General features: G+C 39.1%; 1 protein-coding gene across 1 annotated transcript in view; it reads right to left on the bottom strand.

The window, feature by feature from the left end:
* Window positions 1-10,023: 10,023 nt before the first annotated feature.
* The window catches only part of LOC139749696 (uncharacterized), a 72,435-nt gene continuing 64,204 nt past the window's right edge, over window positions 10,024-18,254 (bottom strand). The window contains exon 2 of the mRNA XM_071663852.1: window positions 10,024-11,452. Within this exon, the coding sequence (XP_071519953.1) occupies window positions 10,322-11,425 (1,104 nt within the window). The 5' untranslated portion in view covers window positions 11,426-11,452 and the 3' untranslated portion in view covers window positions 10,024-10,321. The remainder of the gene's footprint in view (window positions 11,453-18,254) is intronic.

The following is an 18,254-nucleotide window of genomic DNA, read 5'->3' as shown; positions in this document are numbered from 1 at the left end:
CCTTGGAATTCATCTTATGTGTTAATAACTAAACCTAATAGTGTTTCCTACAGATTTTGTACTGATTTCAGAAAGGTAGATAAGATCACTAAAGCTGACTAGTACCCTATTCCTAGAGTGGATGTTTGTATTGATAAGATAGGATATGCTAAATTTGTAACTAAATTAGATTTATTGAAAGGGCATTGGGAAGTACCTTACACTGAAAGAACAAAAGAAATTTCTGCATTTGTAAATATGGATGGTTTGTCTCAGCGTAGTGTGTTGCCCTTTGGAATGAAAAACAGTAGTAGTACTTTCCAAAGATAAGTAAATCAAGTATTGTGTGATGCTAAAGAATGTTCTGTATTTGTATAGATTATACAGTTTCGTAATTCAAAACTTGGAAAGGAAACTTGTATTTGATAAGGGAGGTGTTTAATAGGTTGGAAAAAGCAAATTAACTGTAAACCTCGTAAAGAGTGAACTTGCCAGAGCTATTCTAGAATATCTAGGCCATATTAATGGTCAGGGATGTGTCAAACCAATTAATGTTAATTTGGGAAGTATTGTAAAATTTCCAGCACCTACCTTTAAGAAAAAGATATTGAGATTTCTGGGTATGGCTGGATATTATAGTAGGCTTTGTAACAATTTTTTAATCATTGTTTTACCATTAACCAACTCACTGTCAAAGGAAATCAAATTTTTGTGGAGTGATCAAAGTGATGAGGCTTTTAAGAAACTGAAACAGATACGTGTATTTATATCCATTTTTTCTACTCTATATTAGGATAGACCATTTAAATTGTATAGAGATGCTAGTGATTTTGGAGTTTGTGGATAGTGATGCAAAAGAAAGATGATACTATTTTGCCAATTCATTTTTCAAATAAGTTTCTGTCTTATCAGAAAAACTACAGTACTATTGGAAAGGAAACATTGGCACTGATTTTAATTCTGAATCATTTTGATGTTTATTTGAGAGGAGCAAGTAGGCAGACCCAAGAGATCACGGATCACAATCCCCTTGTATTTTCGCATAAGATGAAAAATGTAGACCAATCTTCGAAAAGGTGGAGTCATTTGTTTCAAGATTATAATTTGATTTTTAATCATATAAGAGGAAAGGATAATGCTGTAGCTGATGTTCTGTCTACGACGTATACCAGTTAGTCATTAGTCAACTAGTGGCTGACTCATGACTCTTTTAGGAGAGGGATGTTACAGTTATCTCCCCTCTTTAACAACAATTGTTTCAGTTTTCTGTTTTATCTTGTTCAGTTTTCTATAAGGAATGATATGTTCACTTCTCTAAGTTACAGTAACCAGGGTAATCATATTCTTTTGAAGAATCTTATTATCACATGTTACAATTTGAAATTTTGTTTATTAGATTGTAAATAAATCAACAGTAAATATTTTTACTATTATTACAGTTTACTGCAAAAGAACAAGAGATGTAAGAGACAAAATGAAATAATAGGAAGTAGATGTATTCAAGAACAGAAAAAGTGTTGTGTTTACAAGCCTTCTATAGAAAGGGCCCCTGAAAAAGATGTGATACAACTCTGTTAGAGTTCTGTTTTAATGGGCCTCTGGGCTGATCATACGCCCTTCTACGTATAATGTAAGGGTTGGAGGTAGTACGTAACCATGTGTTGTACATTGGAATAAATTACCGTCAGCCGTAGTGAATGTTAAGAATATAAATACACTCAAAAATCGCCAACGTACTAACTACGAATTCTCCACCCACAGTAGTTTTAGCGTACTAGATGATGAAGTACAGGATGATCCTAGCATCATCCTGGTTGGTAACGCTATTGTCAGACATCAGGACCAGGAGTTATGTGCGAAGGGTAGACATAAAAAGAACTTCTGTTATCCAGGGGTTAGGACAGAACACGTCCTAGATAAGTCTGACGACCTAGCCTTAAACAATTCTGAATATGTGATTTTTGTCGTTCAGGTGGGGACGAATACTGCAGTAAACGGGATATGGGAAGAAATATCAGCAAAGTGCAGGGGCTTTTTAGCAAATTTAAAGAAAGTCGTGGGAGGCTTATGATACTGGGATTGCTGCCAAGGTATGACGTCGATTCCTGTGCTCTTAGTAGAATGCTGGAGATAATCAGATGATATCGAAGCTCTCTGTAGGGAGGAGGATACTGTGTTTAGTGTAGATCTGTGGGATCAATTTAGTCATGATAAATCTCTGTACAATAGCTGTAACCTCACAGGCAGAGAAATCAGCAAAGAAAAGTTAAGATTGTCAGTTGGGGACAAGTTAGGCAGTATAAGTAGCGGGCTAGCACAGCTATAGGTCAGCTCTCAGTGCAGTGGTCTCTCTCTCTCTCTCTCTCTCTCTCTCTCTCTCTCTCTCTCTCTCTCTCTCTCTCTCTCTCTCTCTCTCTCTCTCTCTCCCCGCTGCACACGCAGATATTAACAGTGATAATCAAATACGCATATCGACATTAAGATAATGGCATATTCAGTCGAGAGGCCAACTCCAAAAGAAATAAGTTTAAAATACAGAAATGCCCTGAGCATCATTACGAAACGCGATGAAATTATATCCTGTGCAGTTACTAAAAAAAAAAAAAACGAACATTATTGCAATCTCAGAAACTTGGGTAAACTCTGAGAACAAACGCTTAATCGCCGAGTTAGCAATACTTAGATGCAAAATATTTACGAAAGATCGCTTATAAAAGGTAGGTGGTGGAGTTTTGATCTACGTTGATAACAATCTAAGTGCTCTTAAGATAAGCAGACACACACCTTTACGACCCTCTTTACCTTGAAAATACCCACAAATTCAAAAGTAAGCTACTCCTATGCAAAAAGACAAGATGCTATACAATGTAACCAAATGTATAGTAAACAGTAGTTATGAGGTTACAATTGCTGAAAACTTCAATCCCAACATAAACTGTAACATGTTAACAGGTGACTGAGATGGAACGAGACTAACGGAACGGACTTAAGACACTTTTCAGAACAGTGAATTAAAAACTAACCAGAGGTAAAACATTTTTGATCTTGTCTTCACAAATGACAAACTTAATCAACTCTTGCGAAGTAAGCGAGAGTTTGTCAAACAGCGATCACTACCTTCATAGTGGTCAAACTGGGTGCCTTGTCCCTCAAATCCCTTTAACACGCAGATTCCCCACGCGCCATCCCACTTCCCACAGCTACCTCCTCACTCTTCCCCATTCTCCTAGTTCCTTAGATAGCTCAACCGCGATTTGCGCTTTTTTCGATACACTACTTAGTATACCGAAAAAGAACCTAATATTCCCATCAAGTACTCTCATAAGGCGGGCTTCCTCTATTCCATTTAAGTAAAGACCATCCTTAGCGTACAGAGATCTATCGTGACTACAGTGGTCACACAGGTCTATACTAAACACAATATCCTCCTGCCTAAAGACAGCTTCGATTCTTCTGTTTATCCCCAGCATTCTACTGAGGGCACAGAAATCGACGTCATACCTTGGCAGCCATCCCGATATTATAAGCTTCCTACGACTTTCTTTAAACCTGTTAGTAACTTCTCTATACCTCACTAACATTTCTTCCGATCCCCCATTAACTGCATTGTTCGTCCCCACCTGAACGACAAAGATCAAATCCTCGGAACTGTTTGAGACAAGGTCGTCCAACTCATCTAAGACGCTTTCTATTATAGCCCTGGATAACATAAGTACTCCCCATTTCTACCCTTCGCACAGAACTCCTGGTCCTGATGTCTGACTATAGAGTCCCCGACCAGGATGATGTTACGATCATCCGGCACTTCATCATTTAGTAGGCTAAACCTTTTGTGGAAGGAGAGTTCGTGGCTAGTATGTTGCTCGGTAGCGGCGACTAATTTTCCTCGCAGGTTGGAAGGTGGAAGTATCTACCAACTTCGTCTCAACGGTTGCTATCCTACTATCTAAGCTATCTACCCTAAATGATATACCTGTGTCTATTTCCTCTATCGTAACTGCTTTCACCGCCAATAAACAAGCTTCCTCTTCCCATATTCTAATCCTGACATCTAGTTTCTCCAAGCCTTCGCTGTTTTCCTGACACCAACCGAAAGCCTATCAAATACGTCGCAAAACAAACAAGAAGTGTACACACTTCTTTTCATGGTAGGATTTTAATGAGAAAGTGGAGATCTCGAAGTGTTCCTGAGTCAGATTACTGGGAGATGAAAAAGCAGATTGTTGATCCTCGGGTACATAGGAACATTATCATTGCTTTATCCTATAGTAGCATTATATTCTATCTGGACATTTAAGAATAACGAAGACTGTAAGTAGGCTACTGACGCATTCTAATTGGCCTGGTATCAAGAATAATGTTGCTAGATTTTGCAGTAGTTCATTTTGTCAGAAAGTAGGGAAATCGAATGAAATTATTCATCAAGCTCCACAAAAACCTATTCCAGCTTTTGGCAAGCCTTTTAGTAAAATCATAACTGATTGTGTTGGACCTTTGCCAAAGACTTGAAGAAAAAATAAATATTCTTTGACTATTACGTGTTTGTAAACCCGCTTCCCGAAGCAGTTGCGCTGAAAACATTTTAAGAGAGATAGTTAAATATTCTTTGTGGTTAGGATTGCCAGAAATAATTCAGTTAGATGAAGAGAGTGGTCTCACTTCCGTTATGTTTAAAAAGTTTTGAAAGGATTTGACAGGGAGAAGAGTCTTTCAAGTCCATATCACCCTAAAAGCCAAGGTGACTTAAAACAGTTTCATCAAGCACTGAAGAATAGTATGAGGATGTATTGTGAAGAACTTGGAATTGACTGGATGAGGGTGTCCCGTTAGCTCCGTTTGCTGTGAAAGAAGCTGTGCAGGAGTTAACGAGGTTTAGCCCATTTAAAATTGTTTTTGGTTATGATATGAGGGGATCATTTAGTATACTGAAGGGGATGTAATTAAGTAGTGATGGCTGTCTAAGTTTGCTGAGATATGTATGTGATTTCAAGAGAATACTGATGTGAGCTCGTGAGCTGGCCAGTTAGAACCTGAAGGAGTCCCAGTATGACAAGAAAATTTGGTACGACCAGATTGCCAGAACCCGTGAGTTCCAGCCAGGAGAGGTGTTAGTGTTATTGCCGGTGCAAGATAACCCTCTCAAAACAAGGTATAGTGGATAGTAGGGAAGAAAGTAGGGAATTTGAATTATTTTGTAAATGCATCAGACAGGCACAAGAAGAGCCAGTTATGTCATATTAATTAAATGAAGCCTTATTTTTAGAGAACAGTTGTGACGGAAAAGATACTATAGTAAAGGAAGAAGTTAGTTGTGGATGCGTAAAGGTTGACGATGAAAAATTTGATGATCTAGATGATGTTAAGCTAAGCAGAGGTGAAGATGAAATTTTTAAAAAAATCTGAGATATTGAGTAATCTAGAAAGTAAACTTGAACATTTGGACACTGCACAAAGACGTGAAATTGTACAAAATGTTTCTCCAGTGAAACAACATCCTTACTGAGTGAGTCCGAAGGAAAGGGAAATGATGAAAAAGGAGGTAAACCACATGCTCGAGCATGATTTGATAGAACCAATTAACAGCCCTGGGGGCTCACCATGTGTGTTAGTTCCTAGATCAGACGGTTCTTACAGATTTTTTACAAACTATAAGGTCAACAGTGTATCCAAATCTGATTCATACCCTGTTCCTAGAGAAGATGACCTTATTGACCAAGTGGGAGATGCAAGGTTTGAGTAAGTTCGATTTGTTGAAAGGATATTGGCAGGTTGGACTGACTAAGAGAGCGAAAGCCATCCCCGACTTTGTAACCACTAATGGGTTATACCAATACAAAGTGCTGTCATTTGGCATGAAGAACAGTGTAAGCTGTTTTCAGAGATTATTACATGAAATGTTGCGTGGTGTTGAGAACTGTTCTGCATATATTGGTGATAATGTGTTGCACTCTAGAGAGTGGGATGAACACGTGTCCTTCATCAGGAAAGTGTTTGAAAGGTTAGACAAGGCAAATCTTACTGTAAACTTAATATAAGTGATTTTGTGAAGGTTCATGTTGTTTATTAAGTTGCATTGTGGGACAAGGTTAATGCAAAAGTTGGAAGTATAGTGTCATATCCCGTTCCTTCAAAAAGAAAAAGGCTGCTAAAATTCCTTGGAATGAGTAGTTATTACAGAAGGTATTAAGAATTCTTCCGTTGTTGCATTACCATCAACAAATGTTAATTACTGCTTCAATTTTATGTCCTCCAGAATATGAAAAAACAATTAAGTTGTATATGGATGCTAGTGACGTCCGTGTTGGAGTGTTAATGCAGGAAAATCAAGGCATTGATCTTGCATTATGTAATTTTCTAAAAAGTTTCTTCCTTATCTGATATTCATAGTACTGTCGAGAAAGTTTCTTCCTTATCTGATATTCATAGTACTGTTGAGAAAGTTTCTTCCTTATCTGATATTCATAGTAATGTTGAGAAAGTTTCTTCCTTATCTGATATTCATAGTACTGTTGAGAAAGGAACTTTAGCTTTGATTTCGAGTTGACAGAATTTTGGTGTTTACTTAAGGCTTTTACGGATAATTATCCTCTATCATTTTTGTGCAATATGAAGAATGCTAGTCAGTGGCTAACCCGTTGGAAACTTATGTTATAAGATTATGATTGAGAAGGGGATGCTATACATTTCCTTTTTTTATAACCCTCAAAAAAATGTTTGTGTATAGTGTGCCTTAACAACATACCATTACGTTTTCTCTTAGAGATTCGGAGAATGATGTAAATCTTCTAATCTTTGATTATGTCATTGACTTTTTTTTGTTACATAAGTTATCATCAAAATGTTCTGAAAAGAAATATCACTCTGCATAAAGAAGTGCTAATTATGTCTGTTAAATAATTTTGAGAGCTATTGCTGAAACCTAATTCGTTCTCTCTCCTCCTTACCTATCAGGTGGCTAGACGAGTGCATTAATTTCCCTGTGTAGTCATATTATATTTGTCCTTATTATCAACATCTTTCCTTGATTACTTTTTATATGAAAGGATAAGGGTAAAGGCATTATTTGTAGAAAGAGAGCAGTATTAATGAGCAGATGTAGATTTTAGGCCATATTACAATAAATGCATTTTTGTCATTATTTGCAATAAATTGTTTTGTTGATTGTTTCAAGCGATTCTGGCCTATTCATTCGTTGAAATGTGATAAGTACAAATTTCTATTTGGTGTATAGAGATACTATTCTCGACTTTTACCGAGATTAATGACGTCTACTTAGCCTAGCCTAATAACTGAAATAGATGTCTCTTGAGCTAATGTCTTAAGGGGTTGAGACCCATTGTAGTTGAAGGCGGTTGGGATTGTGACAAGTACACAAGTTGTTTGCTTAGATCTTCAAATTCACTATGTTGAGGAAAGTGCCAATTTTCAGTATGTCTTTCAGTGATCAGGTTAGTGATGGTGTTGTTGTGAGTGTGGATTTGTTCTCTGATTTTTACAGATGGGTCTTGAGATTCACTCTGTTGACTGTTCAGATTTTATGTCCTCCAGATTAGAAGAAACGATTCAAGTTGTAAGTGGACGCTAGTGATGTCGGTGTTAGTAAAGTGTTAATGCAGGAGAAGAAATGCATTTGTCATCCATTATGTTCTTTAAAAGAAAAAATCTTTCTTATCAGACAAATAATAATACTGTAGCGAAGGGAACTTTAGCTTTGATTTTGAGTTTACCAAATTTTGATGTTTAGTTAAGAGGGTTAGTAAAACCCATTTTAGTTTTCACGGATCATGATCTTCTAGTGTTTTTTGCAATGTGAAAAATGCTAGTCAGCGGTTAATCCGTTGAACACTTATGTTACAAGACTATGATTCAGTAATCCAGCATTTAAGAGGGAGAGTTGATATTGTAGTTGATCATTGTCCCGAATGCCTGCTAGTCATGAGTCAACCTGAGGGATGACGCATGCCTCTTTGAAGAAGGCGATGTTATGTATTTCTTTTTTTTATAACCCTGAAAAAAAATTACTTCTTCATAATGTCCCTCAATATACCATTACATTTTCTCTTCTAGAATCGGAGAATGATGTATATCTTCTATTCTTTTATAATGTCATTAACATTATTTTTGTTATATAAGGCATTATTATTGTAAAAGTTATAGTTGCTACTTTTCTGTATAAAGAAGCGCTTATCGTATTAATTCAATAATTTTGGGAGCTAAAGCTATATTGTTGAAACGTGGATTTGCTCTCTCTACTCCTTGCCTGCTAGATGACTACGTGCGCTCTCGTTTCTCTATGTAATTGTGATGTATTGGTTCTATTTATTGTTATCTGTTGTTGATAAGTTGTTAAATCGAAGATTGATTGTATAGGCATTATCCGTTGAAGGAAAGAAAGCAGTATTTTTGAATAGCTGTAGATTTCAGGCTTAATTGGAATAATTGTTTCGGTGGCTAGTTCGGCCATAGCGTCCAACTTAAGCCGCCCACACACGATCAATTTTTTCGTCAATTGATTGATATCAATTCATTGACGTCAATGAATTGATGGAAAAATTGACCGTGTTTGGGGGACATTGATATCAATTTAATTGAAACAATTTCATTGAATCAATTCATTGAGATATCAAAACTCCTTTGATATTTATTGATGGGTCTTCAATAAAATTGAGCGTGTGTGGGCAAAGCGTCAATACATTGATCAATAATTTAGTGTTTTCCCAGCAGTGAAAGAGTCGTCATTGTAATCATGGCTGAAAAGAAGAAAGAAAGTGAGCGTAAAATGATGAGGGAGATAATCGACGTTTATAGATCCTTACCGGCCTTGTGGAAAATAAAATCCGACGAGTACAGTGACCGGGATAAAAAGGCTAACGCATATAAAATATTGTATGAAAAATACAAAGAACATTATCCAAATGCTACACTGGAAGAAATGAAAAAGAAAATAAATACACTAAATTTAGAAGTTCGTCGTAAGATTCGGCGTCCATTCTGAGGAAATTCCTGTAATCCTCTGGCTCGTCGTCCCTTAATTCCCTCAGCAATCGTGTATGTCCTTCCACAGAGATACCATTTCTTCGCTCACTTACTCCTCTTCTTTCGCTTTGGAGTGTCCAGAGCAAGCACTATTCCTAGAGCCACAGATGCTTTCATCTCGAAATTATGAATCAAACTGAAAATTGAAGTAAAATCATTGACCGTGTGTGGGCACAGTGATTTCCTCAATTTTATTGACGTCAATAAATTGATATCAATTAATTGACGAAAAAATTGATCGTGTGTGGGCGGCTTTAAGTTTGGATCATAATTTATATTTTCTTATACCCTAAAATATACATTTTTTTTTTTTCAAGTGTATTAGTGATTCTGACCTATATATTCATTGAAATGTGGTAAGAACAAATTTGGATTTGGTGTTAAGAGATGCTAATCTCGGCGTCTACAGATATCTCTGGACATATTCCTGGGCTATTGAATTAAGTGGTCGAGACCCATCGTAGTTGAAGGCGGTTGGGATTGTAGCATGTGCTCCAGAGTTGTTTGCTGTAGGTCTTGAAATTCACTATGTTGAGAAAAGTGCCAATTTTCCACTGATTAGATTAGTGATGGTGTTGTTGTGAGTGTGGGTTTTTTCCTCTGATTTCTACTGATTGTGAGTGGTTGTGTCTGGCTGGTGTCTGTGCTTTATGAGGTGTATGAGTTGTGGGGAGAATTTTGGGCTATATTTGTGTTTTTTTATCAAGCTGGAGATGGTGATGAAGTGTAAGATCACATGGTCTAGGGATGAAAAATCATTTATATTGGAGTTCTGGAGTTTCGTATGTGTGTACTTGCTATGCGAATGCTGGCCAGTCTGTTTTCCTGTATTTGTGAAAAGTCTTTTTTAGTTGTATAGACTTGGAAGGATTGGGTAGGCTGGATGGAGATTTATGAGGATGTGCATGTGATCAGAACATAGCTCGTGAAGCGTGTTCCAGTAGGTGCTGCTGTTGGGAGTCTGGTTGATTAGTTTCATAGGTTGAGGATATTGAAAAGCTGCTGTTTGTTTATGAATGATTCATCTGGAGGGATGGGTAAGTCATACATATACATATTTATCTGCTTTTACATTCATATACCAAATTGAATGTTTCTGCTTAATTTCTTAACTTTGAGTTCACTTCACTCTCAGAACTCAAAGTATTATACAACTCCTTCCATAAAAACAAATACTTTGTAATAATCTCAATAACTGTGGGTCATACTCTGACTCACTTTCTGATCACTGGATCAGAGGAAAAGAGGTACACTTATTTTCCTGTTAAAATGTCCCGACATTCTGAATTGTGGACCCAGTTGACCACTATATATTAGCCAAGTCATTCAGAACAGTAAGCACTTTGTCATGAAATTTTTGCGCAGTTTCTTGAGTCATGCGACCCGTGGAATAGGTAAACTCATAGAAAGTGTCATGTAAGGTTAAAATAGTGTGTTGATTGGAATATTCGCAATTGTGTATAAGTACATAAGACCGAAAGTCTGTCAAATGTAGGTGATCATATAGCTCTATCCTGCTAAAGTTAGAATTATACATATAACTAATCAGGTAGTCGTAGAGAAGCGGGGGTGGTGTAGCGTAATACGAATCGTAGGTGAAATCTTTTGGTAAGCTCCTGGCTTTGAGAATTCTCTCAAAGAAATGATAATTACCTCTTAGTTTCTCACGAAACTCCTTACCGAACACTTTTGCGTATTCCCAGAAGTTTTGTCTAATGTTATGAGGAGTTACCATGCTGTGTGACATTGCACCAACATGGCAACCAAAATCTTTGAAAGGGTCACCACCCCAATAGCGACGCTCGTCTATGACGTGGCGACTGGTGACTCTGTACATGTCTCGCACCACTCCCGCCTCCTGTACTAGCTCTACTAAGGCCGTATTTATCACACACGTAAACCCTGAATTGAAGGTTATACCAACGTTGCGACACTTCCTCATAAATTTGTCCACAGTGGATTTATCCATAACGGTGTGTATAGATTCTACTGTTGGGTGTGTTACTTCTGGAACCCCAAAGGCTTCATCAAGAAGGGACTTGAACTGTTTATCTGCTAGGTCCCTCTGTAAAGTATCAAATCTTTCAGGATCCTTCTTCAGGTCTTCCATCAACATTTTCTCGATCTGCTCTGAATGACTGTGACTGACAATTTTTCCTAACTGTCCATCGTCGATGGGAACTCCCTTCATGAAATCCTGAAGAAATTTCATTATCAAACTGAAAACCATGAGCGTTATCATACCATCAGCTGTTGAGTGGCAGAATGAGAAAATTAGGATATACTGGTGAGGGAACTGGTTCTTTATGTGGGGTACTGGGTATGGGTCTGCAGGGCCACAAGGCATCAGTCGAGCGCGCCAGAGTGGGCCATTCTCCAGATCAAATCTGGAGGTTACAAGTCTCATCATCTCAGTCTCCGGTTTACCAGCCACGACCTGCAGAAGCAAATACTTGTGTTCAATTTTCGTTAGACAATGATGAACTTGAATAAAGCAACATACTTATATGAAACACATAGGAATGTATATGTTTACACATAGCAGAGGAAACTTCCAATAATTACTTTTTTGCGGTACAAGGTAATCCTCCATGCATCAAAGTATATTATTTATCATAGATAGGGCTGGATATCTATAACTGATATGTAAGTGGATGTTCATTTGGGAAAGAATATTTGTCGCAATATAAAAAGATAGATGAGAATAAAGCATACACCAAAGACAAGAGATATTCATCTGCAAACTCCTCACCTCACCAATAATGACTCTTCCAAAGGTGCATAAGATTATATCTCAGTCGGGGATGTCTGCCTACAGTTCAATTAATTTTTATTCCAACTCTGGTGTTGGTAGATCAGTTAGACACCTACCTTAAGCTAGTATGATAAATAAATGAATATATATATTATTCATTTACTTATATATTTTGCTTTGTCGCTGTCTCCCACGTTTGCGAGGTAGCGCAAGGAAACAGACGAAAGAAACGGCCCAACCCACACCCATACACATGTATATACATACACGTCCACTCACGCAAATATACATACCTATACATCTCAATGTACACATATATATACACACACAGACACATACATATATACCCAGGCACACAATTCACACTGTCTGCCTTTATTCATTCCCATCGCCACCTCGCCACATATGGAATACCATTCCCCTCCCCCCTCATGTGTGCGAGGTAGCGCTAGAAAAAGACAACAAAGGCCCCATTCGTTCACACTCAGTATCTATCTGTCATGTAATAATGCACAGAAACCACAGCTCCCTTTCCACATCCAGGACCCACAAAACTTTCCATGGTTTACCCCAGACGCTTCACATGCCCAGATTTAATCCACTGACAGCACGTCAACCCCGGTATACCATATCGATCCAATTCAATCTATTCCTTGCACGCCTTTCACCCTCCTGCATGTTCAGGCCCCGATCACTCAAAATCTTTTTTACTCCATCTTTCGACCTCCAATTTAGGCTCCCACTTCTCGTTCAGTCCACCTCCGACACATATATCCTCTTGGTCAATCTTTCCTCACTCATTCTCTCCATGTGCCCAAACCATTTCAAAACACCCTCTTCTGCTCTCTCAACCACGCTCTTTTTATTTCCACACATCTCTCTCACAATTACATTACTTACTCGATCAAACCACATCACACCACATATTGTCCTCATACATCTCATTTCCAGCACATCAACCCTCCTGCGCACAACTCTATCCATAGCCCACGCCTAGCAACCATACAACATTGTTGGAACCACTATTCCTTCAAACATACCCATTTTTGCTTTCAGAGCTAATGCTCTCGACTTCCAAACATTCTTCAAGGCTCCCAGAATTTTCACCCCCTACCCCACCCTATGATTCACTTCCGCTTCCATGGTTCCATCCGCTGCCAGATCCACTCCCAGATATCTAAAACACTTTACTTCCTCCAGTTTCTCTCCATTCAAACTCACCTCCCAATTGACTTGACTCTCAACCCTACTGTACCTAATAACCTTGCTCTTATTCATATTTACTCTTAACTTTCTTCTTTCACAACCTTTACCAAACTCAGTCACTAGATTCTGCAGTTTCTTACATGAATCAGCCACCAACGATGTATCGTCAGTGAACCACAACTGACTCACTTCCCAAGCTCTCTCATCCACAACAGACTGCATACTTGCCACTCTTAACAAAACTCTTGCATTCACCTCCCTAAAAACCCCATCCATAAACAAATTAAACAACCATGGAGACATCAAACACCCCTGAGGCAAAACTACATTCACTGACAAGCAATCACTTTCCTCTCTTCCTACACGTACACATACCTTACATCCTCGATAAAAACTTTTCACTGCTTCTAACAACTTGCCTCCCACACCATATATTCTTAGTACCTTCCACAGAGCATTTCCATCAACTCTATCATATGCCTTCTCCAGATCCATAAATGCTACATACAAATCCATTTGTTTTTCAAAGTATTTCTCATAAAACATTCTTCAAAGCAAACACCTGATCCACAAATCCTCAACCACTTCTGAAACAGCTCTCCTCTTCCACAATCTGATGCTCTGTACATGCTACTCCATAAGGAGTAGCAATACTAATGAAACAGGAGTTGTGGGAGTATGTGATAGAATGTAAGAAAGTAAATTCTCGATTAATTTGGGTAAAACTGAAAGTTGATGGAGAGAGATGGTTGATAATTGGTGCATATGCACCTGGGCATGAGAAGAAAGATCATGAGAGGCAAGTGTTTAGCGAGCAGCTGAATGAGTGTGTTAGTGGTTTTGATGCACGAGACCGGGTTATAGTGATGGGTGATTTGAATGCAAAGGTGAGTAATGTGGCAGTTGAGGGAATAATTGGTATACATGGGGTGTTCAGTGTTGTAAATGGAAATGGTGAAGAGCTTGTAGATTTATGTGCTGAAAAAGGACTGATGATTGGGAATACCTGGTTTAAAAAGCGAGATATACATAAGTATACTTATGTAAGTAGGAGATATGGCCAGAGAGCGTTATTGGATTACGTGTTAATTGACAGGCGCGCGAAAGAGAGACTTTTGGATGTTAATGTACTGAGAGGTGCAACTGGAGAGATGTCTGATCATTATCTTGTGGAGGCTAAGGTGAAGATTTGTATGGGTTTTCAGAAAAGAAGAGTGAATGTTGGGGTGAAGAGGGTGGTGAGAGTAAGTGAGCTTGGGAAGGAGACTTGTGTGAGGAAGTACCAGGAGAGACTGAGTACAGAATGGAAAAAGGTGAGAACAATGGAAGTAAGGGGAGTGGGGGAGGAATGGGATGTATTTAGGGAATCAGTAATGGATTGCGCAAAAGATGCTTGTGCCATGAGAAGAGTGGGAGGTGGGTTGATTAGAAAGGGTAGTGTGTGGTGGGATGAAGAAGTAAGAGTACTAGTGAAAGAGAAGAGAGAGGCATTTGGACGATTTTTGAGAGGAAAAAGTGAAATTGAGTGGGAGATGTATAAAAGAAAGAGACAGGAGGTCAAGAGAAAGGTGCAAGAGGTGAAAAAAAGGGCAAATGAGAGTTGGGGTGAGAGAGTATCATTAAATTTTAGGGAGAATAAAAAGATGTTCTGGAAGGAGGTAAATAAAGTGCGTAAGACAAGGGAGCAAATGGGAACTTCAGTGAAGGGCGCAAATAGGGGGGTGAAAACAAGTAGTGGTGATGTGAGAAGGAGATGGAGGGAGTATTTTGAAGGTTTTTTGAATGTGTTTGATGATACAGTGGCAGATATAGGGTGTTTTGGTCGAGGTGGTGTGCAAAGTGAGAGGGTTAGGGAAAATGATTTGGTAAACAGAGAAGAGGTAGTAAAAGCTTTGCGGAAGATGAAAGCCGGCAAGGCAGCAGGTTTGGATGGTATTGCAGTGGAATTTATTAAAAAAGGGGGTGACTGTATTGTTGACTGGTTGGTAAGGTTATTTAATGTATGTCTGACTCATGGTGAAGTGCCTGAGGATTGGCGGAATGCGTGCATAGTGCCATTGTGCAAAGGCAAAGGGGATAAGAGTGAATGCTTAAATTACAGAGGTATAAGTTTGTTGAGTATTCCTGGTAAATTATATGGGAGGATATTGATTGAGAGGGTGAAGGCATGTACAGAGCATCAGATTGGGGAAGAGCAGTGTGGTTTCAGAAGTGGTAGAGGATTTGTGGTTCATGTGTTTGCTTTGAAGAATGTATGTGAGAAATACTTAAAAAAGCAAATGGATTTGTATGTAGCATTTATGGATCTGGAGAAGGCATATGATAGAGTTGATAGAGATGCTCTGTGGAAGGTATTAAGAATATATGGTGTGGGAGGCAAGTTGTTAGAAGCAGTGAAAAGTTTTTATAGGGGATGTAAGGCATGTGTACGTGTAGGAAGAGAGGAAAGTGATTGGTTCTCAGTGAATGTAGGTTTGCGGCAGGGGTGTGTGATGTCTCCATGGTTGTTTAATTTGTTTATGGATAGGGTGGTTAGGGAGGTGAATGCAAGAGTTTTGGAAAGAGGGGCAAGTATGAGGTCTGTTGGGGATGAGAGAGCTTGGGAAGTGAGTCAGCTGTTGTTCGCTGATGATACAGCGCTGGTGGCTGATTCATGTGAGAAACTGCAGAAGCTGGTGACTGAGTTTGGTAAAGTGTGTGAAAGAAGAAAGTTAAGAGTAAATGTGAATAAGAGCAAGGTTATTAGGTACAGTAGGGTTGAGGGTCAAGTCAATTGGGAGGTGAGTTTGAATAGAGAAAAACTGGAGGAAGTGAAGTGTTTTAGATATCTGGGAGTGGATCTGGCAGCGGATGGAACCATGGAAGCGGAAGTGGATCATAGGGTGGGGGAGGGGGCGAAAATTCTGGAACCTTGAAGAATGTGTGGAAGTCGAGAACATTATTTCGGAAAGCAAAAATGGGTATGTTTGAAGGAAGAGTGGTTCCAACAATGTTGTATGGTTGCGAGGCGTGGGCTATGGATAGAGTTATGCGCAGGAGGATGGATGTGCTGGAAATGAGATGTTTGAGAACAATGTGTGGTGTGAGGTGGTTTGATCGAGTAAGTAACGTAAGGGTAAGAGAGATGTGTGGAAATAAAAAGAGCGTGGTTGAGAGAGCAGAAGAGGGTGTTTTGAAATGGTTCGGGCACATGGAGAGAATGAGTGAGGAAAGATTTTCCAAGAGAATATATGTGTCGGAGGTGGAGGGTACGAGGAGCAGAGGGAGACCAAATTGGAGGTGGAAAGTTGGAGTGAAAAAGATTTTGTGTAATCGGGGCCTGAACATGCAGGAGGGTGAAAGGAGTACAAGGAATAGAGTGAATTGGAGCGATGTGGTATACCGGGTTGACGTGCTGTCAGTGGATTGAATCAAGGCATGTGAAGCGTCTGGGATAAACCATGGAGAGCTGTGTAGGTATGTATATTTGCGTGTGTGGACGTATGTATATACATGTGTATGGGGGTGGGTTAGGCCATTTCTTTCGTCTGTTTCCTTGCGCTACGTCGCAAACGCGGGAGACAGCGACAAAGCAAAAAAGAAAAAAAAAAAAAGTAAGGCATGTGTACGTGTAGGAAGAGAGGAAAGTGATTGGTTCTCAGTGAATGTAGGTTTGCGGCAGGGGTGTGTGATGTCTCCATGGTTGTTTAATTTGTTTATGGATGGGGTTGTTCGGGAGGTGAATGCAAGACTTTTGGAAAGAGGGGCATGTATGAAGTCTGTTGTGAATGTGACAGCTTGGGAAGTGAGTGAGTTGTTGTTCGCTGATGATACAGCGATGGTGGCTGATTCATGTGAAAAACTGCAGAAGCTTATGACTGAGTTTGGTAAAGTGTGTGAAAGAAGAAAGTTGAGAGTAAATGTGAATAAGAGCAAGGTTATTAGGTACAGTAGGGTTGAGGGTCAAGTTAATTGGGAGGTACGTTTGAATGGAGCAAAACTGGAGGAAGTAAAGTGTTTTAGATATCTGGGAGTGGATCTGGCAGCGGATGGAACCATGGAAGCGGAAGTGGATCATAGGGTGAGGGAGGGGGCGAAAATCCTGGGAGCCTTGAAGAATGTGTGGAAGTCGAGAACATTATCTCGAAAGTAAAAATGGGTATGTTTGAAGGAATAGTGGTTCCAACCATGTTGTATGGTTGCGAGGCGTGGGCTATGGATAGAGTTGTGCGCAGGAGGATGGATGTGCTGGAAATAAGATGTTTGAGGACAATGTGTGGTGTGAGGTGGTTTGATCGAGTAAGTAACGTAAGGGTAAGAGAGATGTGTGGAAATAAAAAGAGCGTGGTTGAGAGAGCAGAAGATTATGTTTTAAAATGGTTTGGGCACATGGAGAGAATGAGTGAGGAAAGATTGATCAAGAGGATATATGTGTCGGAGGTGGAGGGAACGAGGAGAAGTGGGAGACCAAATTGGAGGTGGAAAGATGGAGTGAAAAAGATTTTGTGTGATCGGGGACTGAACATGCAGGAGGGTGTAAGGAGGGCAAGGAATAGAGTGAATTGGATCGATGTGGTATACCGGGGTTGACGTGCTGTCAGTGGATTGAATCAGGGCACGTGAAGCGTCTGGTGTAAACCATGGAAAGCTGTGTAGGTATGTATATTTGCGTGTGTAGACGTATGTATATACATGTGTATGGGAGTGGGTTGGGCCATTTCTTTCGTCTGTTTCCTTGCGCTACCTCGCAAACGCGGGAGACAGCGACAAAGAAAAAAAAATATATTTATATATATATATATATATATATATATATATATATATATATATATATATATATATATATATATATATATATATATATATATATATAGTTATAGTGATGGGGTATTTGAATGCAAAGTTAAGTAATGTGGCAGTTGAAGGAATAATTGGTATACATGGGGTATTCAGTGGTGTAAATGGAAATGGTGAAGAGCTTGTAGATTTATGTGCTAAAAACGCACTGGTGATTGGGAATATCCGGTTTAAAAAGCGAGATATACATAAGTATACATATGTAAGTAGGAGAGATAGCCAGAGACCGTTGTTGGATTACATGTTAATTGACAGGCGCGCGGAAAAGAGACTTTTGGATGCTAATGTGCTGAGAGGTGCAACTGAAGGGATGTCTGATCATTATCTTGTGGAGGCGAAGGTGAAGATTTGTATTGGTTTTCAGAAAAGAAGAGAGAATGTTGGGGTGAAGAGGGCGGTGAGAGTGAGTGTGCTTTGAAAGGAGACTTGTGTGACGAAGTAA

This window comes from Panulirus ornatus, chromosome 8 (genome assembly GCF_036320965.1).
Source record: "Panulirus ornatus isolate Po-2019 chromosome 8, ASM3632096v1, whole genome shotgun sequence".
Taxonomy (NCBI): Eukaryota; Metazoa; Arthropoda; class Malacostraca; order Decapoda; family Palinuridae; genus Panulirus; species Panulirus ornatus.
This window is presented reverse-complemented; position numbering and strand designations above follow the sequence as displayed.